Genomic DNA, 10,293 nt, shown 5'->3' with positions numbered 1-10,293 from the left:
CTACTAAAAATACAAAAATTAGCTGGGCATGATGGTAGGTGCCTGTAATCTCAGTTACTCAGGAGGCTGAGGCAGGAGAATCACTTGAACCTGGGAGGCGGAGGTTGCAGTGAGCCAAGATCGTGCCATTGCACTCAAGCCTGGGTGACAGAGCAAGACTCTGTCTCAGAAACAAACACCACTGTAAAAACAGAGGGAATATTTTTAAGTTCTTCCTCTACAGAAATTAAAACTAGAAATCATACTCACCTGGTTGTGGCTTCCTCAAGAAAAACAATGCAGACCCATCAGAAGCACATGCTTAAAGGGCTTTGGCTTTTCTGCAAAGATTGACGGTGAATAATATACATTATAGATGTTCACAGAATATAATGATTCCCTCTTCCATCCAGCTTTTTCCCCCTCCAATTGAGAAATGTGAGCCCCAAGAGTTCGAGACCAGCCTGGGAAGCATGGCAAAACCCCATCTCTACTAAAACACAAAAATTAGTCAGGTGTGGTGGCATGCACCTATAGTCCCAGCTACTTAGGAGGCTGAGGTGGGAGGATCGCTTGAGCCCAGGAGGTCAGGGCTGCAGTGAGCCATGATCATTCCACTGCACTCCAGCCTGGGTGACAGAGTGAGACCCTATCTCAAAAAAAAAAAAAAAAAAAAAAAAAGGGAAAAGAAATCAGTATGTTAAAGAGATACCTCCACTCCCATGCTCATTTTGACATTATTGACAATAGCCAAGATATGAAATCAACCAAGATATGAATGAATGGATAAAGAAAATGTGGTATTAATATGTATACACAATGGATACTATTCTGCCATAAAAAAGGAAATCTTGTCATTTGGATGACCCTGAAGGAGATTGTTAAGTAAAATAAGCCAGGCACAGAAAGACAAATACCACACGACCTCACTTACACATGGAAACTGAAAAAGTCAAACTCACAGAAGCAGAGAGTAGAATGGTGGTTATCAGGGGCTGGAGTGTTTGGGAGATGTTGGTCAAAGGATAGAAAATTTAAGTTACACAGGAAGAATAAGTTCAAAAGATCTATCCTATAACGTGGTGACTATAGTTAATAACAACGTATTGTTTACCTGAAAATTGCTAACAGATTTTAAGTGTTCTCACTACACACACACACAAAAATGTAAGGTAATGTTAGTTTGATTTAGCCCTCCTGCAATGTATACATATTTCAAAGCATCATATGACATAAACATAATTTGTCAAAAATTTTTAAGTGTAAGGACATTAGAAAATAAGATTGTTAGTTTCATGCGTTTGTAAATAGAGGATCTGTACGAACATCCTTTGGCCCCCAGGGGGCGTAGGGCAGAATGAAGTCAGAGCCGAGGATTTGATCCCTGCAGTTGGCACTCTCTGGTTACCAGGGCTGCTACAGAGAATACAGAAAAAGTACTTTATGTCCACTTCAGAGAACATTCACTGTGAGATGCTGGTAGACAAGGATTGTATATATCTAAAGTCCACCTCTGGATTTTGGTAAAGTGTAGTAAATATGCAAAAATTGCAGAAACCTCTACTCATACTCTTCTGCTTCTGTGTATGTCTTTCTGTTTATCTGTGTCTTTCACTGTGTGTGTGTGTGTGTGTGCATGCGTGTATCCCTGTCTCTCCCTCCCTGTCTCTGCAAAGGGGGGCCCCACAGTGTTCCAGGCTTTACTTCCTATAAGAAACACAAGAATACTGTTGAAAGTACATAAACTTGGCTAACTTATGCAAATTCAGTTCTAAATGTTCTGCCAACAGGCTAAAATTGCAGATTTTTCCCTCCGAGAGGAAACAAAACTCAAGCAAACCCCTCCTGTATTCTCCCTCATATTTCAGAGAAATTTCTATTGCTTAGATGTTTAGCAGTTTTACTAATTGAATAGGATTTTTTCCTTGTTCATCGATTTTTTTTTTTTTTTTGAGACAGTCTCACTTTGTCACTAGGCTGGAGTGCAGAGGCACAATCTTGGCTCACTGCAACCTATGCCTCCCGGGTTCAAGTGACTCTCCTGCCTCAGCCTTCTGAGTAGCTGGGACTACAGGCACACACCACCAAGCCCAGCTAATTTTTGTATTTTTAGTAGAGATGGGGTTTCACCATGTTGGCCAGGATGGTCTTGATTTCTTGACCTCGTGATCCGCCCGCCTTGGCCTCCTCAAGTCCTGGGATTACAGGCGTGAGCCACTGGTCCTGGTCAATATTTTACTGAAATGTTTCAAGCAGCACTAACAGCACAATATTCACCGTAAGAATTTCATACACCAATATAATTGCTGCATGAATGTCATTTATTGAAATTAACATTATTATGAATACATAATGGAAAAATACTCCTCAAAAGAGGAAGGTGAATGTTAACCAGCAACAGGACAAAGCCATCCTCAAAAGATAGAGATAATCAGAAACAGTTTCACAGTTCAGTTTATACAGGTACCCGGGGGTTAGAGTTCCTCTATGTCTGCGTCTCTGCAGGTGCCAGGTTTTGGACCAGGAGGCTCAGGAACGTCTCCAGCCGCTTCCTGGATCTGTATGCAATGAGTCCTCCCTTGTTGGCCCACCGATCCACCCCAGCAGCACCCTCATTTTCCACGTGGTACAGCAACTGTGGCAAATCAAGCCCTGTTTCTGGATTTCTTTCTAAGCATTCTTTCAAGTCTACTATTCCCCCACCCATGGCCCGCAGTATGGCATGAGCAGCACAAGAGTCCCACTTGAATGTGGTATCTTCTGAAAAGATGTAAATGTCAACGAGGCCTTGGACAACACATAGGCTCTTATAACCAGCCCCAGCTGCCCCGAATATGCGATCTCCACACACACGTGACAATGCAGCTTTGATAGTCTCCTTTTCACTTGTACTAATGACGGCTGAAAAACTGGGGGAGAATGCTGCCTCAGAGCAGGTGTTTCCAGTGTGTGTTTCACTGCCGTTTCTTCTAGAGATGGTGACCTGAAGTGAATGCATGTTGGTCCCCATGTAAGAAAGGCCCCAATAGCACTGTCCTTTCCACCTGTAGAAGAAAAATGTCAATTGGTGATGATTATCACATTTGTTTTTCACTACTCATGTCACTTTCAAACTTAATGATATGAAGAAATACACAATTCATCATAACATAGTGAATCTTAACAACTTTAAGCCTAGGAATAGATATCGGGTAGCTAGTTTATTTCAGAAAGTTACTTATATGCATGCAGCTGCCTGAGTTATTGCAATTAGAAATGCTTTCAATTTTATGGCATTATCACATCAATCTAGGACAACACTAAAACATTTATGGGGTTTCCAGCTTCCAGAACCATTGCAAAATTTCATTACAACTTTTAGTATTTAAAGTTTAATAGGGAAAAAGGAATAGATAAGTGGTATCTCTTTTTGATCTGCAAATATTGTAAAATCCATATAACAAGGTTTTCTTTATTTGGTAACTCCTTTCATTCTCTTATTCACTAGTTTCATGTTGGCTTCCAACACAAAGAAAGATGGACTCAATGTTACTAGTTTTGGCAACCACAATAATTATAGCACCTTCCCTTTATCAATGCTTAACTTACTATGTTGTTACATATTTACAGATAAGGAAATAGGCTTAGAGAAAGTAAGTAGCTTGCTGAGGTCCATTCAGCTAGAAAGTGGTAGAATCTGCATTCAAACCCACAAAGTCCCACTCTGAATCTGTGCCATAAACTATTTTGTTGACCACCTCCATTTCTAGGCCATGATTACGTCTGAATATTGTTCCAATTCTTTTTAATTTCTTATTAACCTTTTAAAGATAGCAGAAATCCATTTTTAGTTTGGAAGATGGTGGGGGTAAGGGGAAAATATTAAAACTTAAGAGGTATAAACTTATGACTATTAAAGAGCAAATGATTGTTACTTGAAGCAGCTCAAGGTTCAATAAAAATATGTAATCCTATATAAGTGAAAAAATATGACCTATTTCAATAAAAAGCTGAAACTGCTTGTTCCACCTGGACTTTGCCATGCCCTGGAGTCAACCCCAAAGCACAGGCCATGGATCAGAGGCAGCTGGGTCCTGGCCGCTTCTACGCTCTGTTTAAGAGTGCATGGAAGAGTGGAAGGGAGGAGGCAGAAAGGTAGTGTGAGTTGGGTTCTGATCCTGGCCATGCCTACCAATCTTTTCAGTGGATAATTTTCACATTTTGTTTTGAACTTCTAAAATTATACCAAAGTTCAACTGGCTATACAGCGATGGCAGCCGTCTTATTCCCAATGTATTTGAAGGCAGTGTTACCACCACTCTACTTATCTGGTTTTGAGTGGATTCTAGAAACAGGGAACAGGATTACTATATTCCAAATGTAAAACTACGATTTTTCCAGGATAGTATTAATTTTAAAATTTCTACCAGTATGCACTTGGCCTCAAATAAAATTATGCAAATCCAAGATTGAAAATAGAACTTTAATTCAAATATGCAGACTTTCAATGGCAACACTCCCATGTGTTAAGTCATGGGAATGTCATATAGTGATAATCCTAACAATAAGCAAAGCTGAGGTCATAAGTTCTAACAACCATAATATACCAAAAATATTTGCCTCTTACCTGAGGGTGTTTGGGTCTCGTGACACAAAAGGTTGATTGATGACTCCCATCAGGGGAACCCCTGTCTGTATGTCATAGACACCAATTAAAATGGTGACACACTGAAGTCCACAGGGGAAGATTCCCTGGTTGGATTTAATGTCAGCAGAACCTTTTATATACTGATAAGTTGAATCTGAAAAAGGAAGCAAATGTGTTTGGATTCAGATAAAGATTATTTAGAAGACTGTTCCATATGACTTCTCTCTTCTACTGACTTGGTAACCAATAATTTTTTACCTTTGGATGTCACTGTATTGAATTGCTATTTGGCCTCTTGTACTTTACTTTTAAATTGCTTGTGTTTCATTTTCCTGACTATGTGAGAACTCTTGAAGGGAGAGGATGTGTCTATAGTTCTTGTGGCATAGCAACTTGTATATAACAGGCATTCAAATATTTGTTACTTATCAAAAGCATTTAAAAAGTAATAACCAGAATAATTGGTGGGATTATTTTAGAAATACTACTAATCAGAGGACTAGTACAATGTGAGATGGAAAAGCCTCCGTCCAATGGGCGAAAAAAAAAAAAGACCTACTATTTGATAGCACAATAGGGTAACTATAATCAATAAGAACTTAACTGTACATTTTAAAATAAAGAGTGTAACTAGATTGTTTATTACTCAAAGGATAAATGCTCAAAGAGATGGATACCCCATTCTCTATGATGTGCTTATCTCACATTGTGTGCCTGTGTCAAAACATCTCACGTACCCCATTAATATATACACCTATTATGTACCCACAAAAATTTTAAAAAGAAAAAGAAAAAAAGAAAAGCCCCCTTCCAGTAATCGGTCACAGGTAAAATTATCTTTTACCATTATTATTTGGTCCCTCAAGTTAGAAGGAAGAAAAAGACAATGATGGTGGCACCAAAAAAAGAGAAATTAACGGTGCTCCTATGCAACAGAGGCAGAGAAACTAGGTTTCCTCTTAAGAGATGTACATGCCAGCAGCTGACTGCCGACATCTAGGGAGTCAACACATGGCTAAGGGTGTGCCTGGCAAAAGATTCAAAGAGCTCGAAAACATAATCAATTCAGGGTGGGACCAAGAAACAGGAGATCTCTGTCCCTCAGAAACTATAACTGATGCCAATTTACCCTTAAATGATCAAAGATTTGGGGAAAGGTTTTTAGTTTCCATATATCATCCACTGGCTGAATGTGATATAATTATCTGAAGATTAAACCCATTTCAATATCATCCTGTGAAGGCACTTATAGGATGGGAAGGGCCCAGAGAGGAGTTTGCCTGCTCCTTGAATGGTCCTATTATGTTGGGTGGGGAAGAAAAAAAAGGAAGGGGGAGCTTATTAAAATTATTACCTAGAACTTTGTATTAATAGCATCATTGAAGATAAAGGCTGGCTGGGTGTGGTGGGTCATGCCTGTAATCCTACCACTTTAGGAGGCCGAGGCGGGCAGATCGCTTGAACCCAGGAGTTCGAGACCAGCCTGGGCAACATGGTAAAAACCCCTTCTCTAAAAACAATATAAAAAATTAGCCTAGTGAGGTGGCATGCACCTGTGCCACCTACTTGGGTCCCAGCTACTTGGGAGGCTGAGATAGGAGGATCACTTGAGCTCAGGAGGACAAGGCTGCAGTGAGTGAGTTCTGACTGTGCCACTGCACTCCAGCCTGTGTGCAACATGAGACTCTCAAAAAAAAAAAAAAAGGGTTACATTTTGAAAGCAATGGATTATACATTATGGTTCTATCACAATCATGACCAAAAAAATGTAGAGCTTATGCAGGGCTCACAAACTGCTCATGCGTCACATTCAGCTTTTTGCTTGACCTATACTTTTTGCTTGTTTAACTGAATTAGTAGCTAACGGTTAGAAACTGGGATATATCACTGAAAACCTTGGATTTTGGTTTCTCTTTAAAAATCTGAAGAGCTGGCCTGTACTCCCATATGGCAACAATCTGCTAAAGCTAAGTGCTCTTTAAATGGCATGTGTGCTCAATTGGTCATAACTGCTCTCACTTCATTCTCTCATTTACTTACCAGTCTGGTCCCTGAAGTCTTTTGAAGATAAGTTAATTCATCTTTGCATGTGTGCTTGTATGTATGTGTGTGTGTATACACATACCTGTTATAGATATGTGTATATATACACACAGCTATAATATATATGTATATATACAGAACACATGACACATACACCTCAACTCTCATTGTTTAAAAATTTAAAATTTATAACACTTCTAGGAGAGTTAAACTACACTCGATAATTTTTATTTTTCCAACCCCCCCGCCACAACACCACCACCCAAAAAAAGATTGCAAATAAGAACAAACATACTCTCCTATACTTACCTATGGGGTCCACCCAAATTCCCAAAATGTCCTGTGGAACACTGATCTCTGTGGAATCCAGAGTCGGGTCAGTAAAGGCAACATCCTGATGAACAACCCTGGCTAGTGCTTCAGATGCCACCTTGTTACCATTGAGGACTTTGCTAAGAAGCTCTGCTGTTTCTTCCTCTGTTGAACACAACCTCATGGTCATCTTTTCCCCTAGGGTAAAGCCACATGATAAGCCATTACATTTCAAGAGTTTCAGTGGAGAAAGAACAGAGAGAGATAGAGAGAGCTAAAAAGTGAGAGAGACAGAGAGAGCGAGAGAGTGAGACAGAGAGCGAGAGACACAGCGAGACAGAGAGCGAAAGAGCAAGAGAGACAGAGAGAGAGTGAGCCAGCGAGAGAGTGAATCAAAAGCTGCGCACTTAGATTAAGCGAGGGCAGTATATCCATCCCAGCAGTTGCTAAGCCTGGCTGACTGCCAGAATCACCTGGTGGGGCTTCATCAAGTCAGATGCTCAGTGGCTACCCATGCACTTAAGCTGAACAGTAAGGGATGGGTTTCAGGGATCAAAAGACCTCCCTAGAAAAATGCCCATGTGGGCACAATTTTGTATCCCAGCTAAGGGACACGTAGGCCAGTTAATAATTCCTGAATTCCTGATCATTAATCTTTTTAAAATTTGTCCTTTGACTTTTTATATACTTAAGTCACCCTGTGTCTGAATATGTTATTGAAAAGAATGGAGGTTTTTCAGCACACCAAAGTGCTTCTATGTCCTTATATGATACTGCTTTTAACTTAAAATTGTTTATGCTAAGTAACATAAAATGGTATATACTATAAATGTAGTAAAACTTTATGCCTCTAAATGGTATACATATAAATAGCTCTCCTCTGTGAAGCCCATTGAGAACCAGAACATAAGCAAAGCTGCTTCTTCAAATGAAACGATAAGTTACCAAGGCCAGGTGCATTACCATCGCTTTAAACATGCTTCTCAGACCCTTGATTAATCTGGTTTCAGCCCTTGACAGAAATGAGGGAAGAGGCTGGTAAAAAATAGGCAAGTTAATAGCAACAAGAAGTGACAGCAGTGGAGGAAAAAAAATCTTAAAAACTAAGAAAATATGGCACTTTGGAACATTTTAGATACTCCTAGCTATCTAGTAGCTATCTAGGTAGCTATTTCTGCCCTTCTTATTCCAAGGACCAGCAGTTTCTTTTTTTTTTTTTTTTTTTTTTTTGGTTTTAATTTTTATTTTTTATTATACTTTAGGGTTTTAGGGTACATGTGCACAATGTGCAGGTTTGTTACATATGTATCCATGTGCCATGTTGATTTCCTGTACCCATTAACTCGTCATTTAGCATTAGGTGTATCTCCTAATGCTGTCCCTCCCCCCTCCCCCCACCCCACAACAGTCCCCGGAGTGTGATGTTCCCCTTCCTGTGTCCATGAGTTCTCATTGTTCAATTCCCACCTATGAGTGAGAACATGCGGTGTTTGGTTTTTTGTCCTTGCGATAGTTTACTGAGAATGATGTTTTCCAGTTTCATCCATGTCCCTACAAAGGACACGACCAGCAGTTTCTATATCAGCTGGGAGCTTATTAGAAAGTCAGAACCTTAGGCTAAGCATGGTGGCTTATGCCTGTAATCCTAGCACTTTGGGAGGCTGAGGTAAGCAGATCACTTGAGGTCAGGAATTCGAGACCACCCTGGTCAACACAGTGAAACCCCTGTCTGTAATAAAAGTATAAAAAAATTAGCTAGGCATGGTGGCACATGTCTGTAATCCCAGCTACTTGGGAGGCTGAGGCAGGAGAATTGCTTGAATTTAGGAGGCGGAGGCTGCAGTGAGCCAAGATTGTCCCACTGCACTCCAGCCTGGGCAACAGAGGGAGACTCCATCTACCAAAAAAAAAAAAAAAAAAATCAGAACCTCAGATGCCACCCCAGACCTACTGAAATTTTTTTCTTTTCTTTTTTTTTTTTTTTTTTGAGACGGAGTCTTGCTCTGTTCCCCAGGCTGGAGTGCAGTGGTGCCATCTCTGCTCACTGCAAGCTCCACCTCCTGGGTTCACGCCATTCTCCTGCCTCAGCCTCCTGAGTAGCTGGGACTACAGGCGCCCGCCACCATGCCCGGCTAATTTTTTTGTATTTTTTAAGTAGAGACAGGGTTTCACCATGTTAGTCAGGATGGACTCAATTTCCTGACCTCGTGATCCACCCGCCATGGACTCCCAAAGTGCTGGTATTACAGGCGTGAGCCACCGCGCCCAGCCGACCTACTGAATTTTAACAAGATCCTGAGGCGATTATGTGACCAGTAAAGTGTGGGAAGCACAATATACATCTATTACAGTAATGACTAAATCAGCAAGAAACAGTCAAATTTAGTTAAATTAACTTAATTCAAAGTAAATTAGACTGTTAAAGTTGGGGAATAATAAAGCTAATAATGGCTACTTACTGCACACCTACTCTGGGCTCAGTATAACTTATGGGATCATTCAAAGGAACAAATTATATCACTCCTTTGCTTGAAATTTGCCAGAGACCTCCCATCCCACTGAGAGGGAAATCTAAATCCCCTCCTATGATCTGGTCTTGCCTGCAATATCATCATCACCATCTCTCCTCTTCCTCTCTCCACATTTCTCTGCCCTTTTAACAAACAGGAAAATGGATATGGCTATGCCTTTTGCCTCTATAATTCTAGACAAATGATGTATTAAAATAACTGTGAAGTAGTCAAGCATAGATTTTTAAATGTAAGATTGCTTATAAGTCAGGCATAAGTGTTATTTTTAACCTTCAGAGGTTTAAAAGATTTCTTTCTCTTCTTACTAACATAGAACTAACTGCATCTTAATACGTGGTGCATGAAGGAGACTAAAAAATTTTTAGTTAATCTAGAAATTCATTTTTTCTTTGTAATTGTGTTTCTAGATATTTATTTGTCACATGATCAGTGTTTAATGTTCACTATTTTATTCTTCTACTATTAAACAAATCCAAACAAACTAAAAAAAAAAAATTGTTTCTCTGAAAAAAATCAGATTACCTGAGGTCAGGAGTTTGAGACCAGCCTGGCCAACATGATGAAATCCCATCTCTAACTAAAAATACAAAAATTAGCCGGGCATGGTGGCACACGCTTGTAATCCCAGCCACTCGGGAGGACAAGGCAGGAGAATTGCTTGAATCCAGGAGGTGGAGGTTGCAGTGAACTGAGATTGTGCCACTGCACTCCAGCCTGGGCAACACAGCAACTCTGTCTCAAAAACAAACAAACAAACAAAAACAAACCAAAAAACTTAGTACTAAAAGGAAGCTTTTAGTC

General features: G+C 40.0%; 1 protein-coding gene across 9 annotated transcripts in view; it reads right to left on the bottom strand.

The window, feature by feature from the left end:
* Window positions 1–2,282: 2,282 nt before the first annotated feature.
* Window positions 2,283–10,293, bottom strand: part of INPP1 (inositol polyphosphate-1-phosphatase) — a 30,244-nt gene continuing 22,233 nt past the window's right edge. For all 9 annotated transcript variants that reach the window (XM_055290009.2, XM_055290012.2, XM_063645649.1 and 6 more), the window contains 3 exons: window positions 6,959–7,159; window positions 4,586–4,760; window positions 2,283–3,023 (listed from right to left, as the gene is read on the bottom strand). In XM_055290009.2, the coding sequence (XP_055145984.1) occupies window positions 2,465–3,023; window positions 4,586–4,760; window positions 6,959–7,159 (935 nt within the window). In that variant the 3' untranslated portion in view covers window positions 2,283–2,464. The remainder of the gene's footprint in view (window positions 3,024–4,585; window positions 4,761–6,958; window positions 7,160–10,293) is intronic.

Source organism: Symphalangus syndactylus, chromosome 8 (assembly GCF_028878055.3).
Source record: "Symphalangus syndactylus isolate Jambi chromosome 8, NHGRI_mSymSyn1-v2.1_pri, whole genome shotgun sequence".
NCBI lineage: Eukaryota > Metazoa > Chordata > Mammalia > Primates > Hylobatidae > Symphalangus > Symphalangus syndactylus.
Note: the sequence above shows the minus strand (reverse complement) of the source record. Positions and strands in the feature narration are given on the sequence as shown.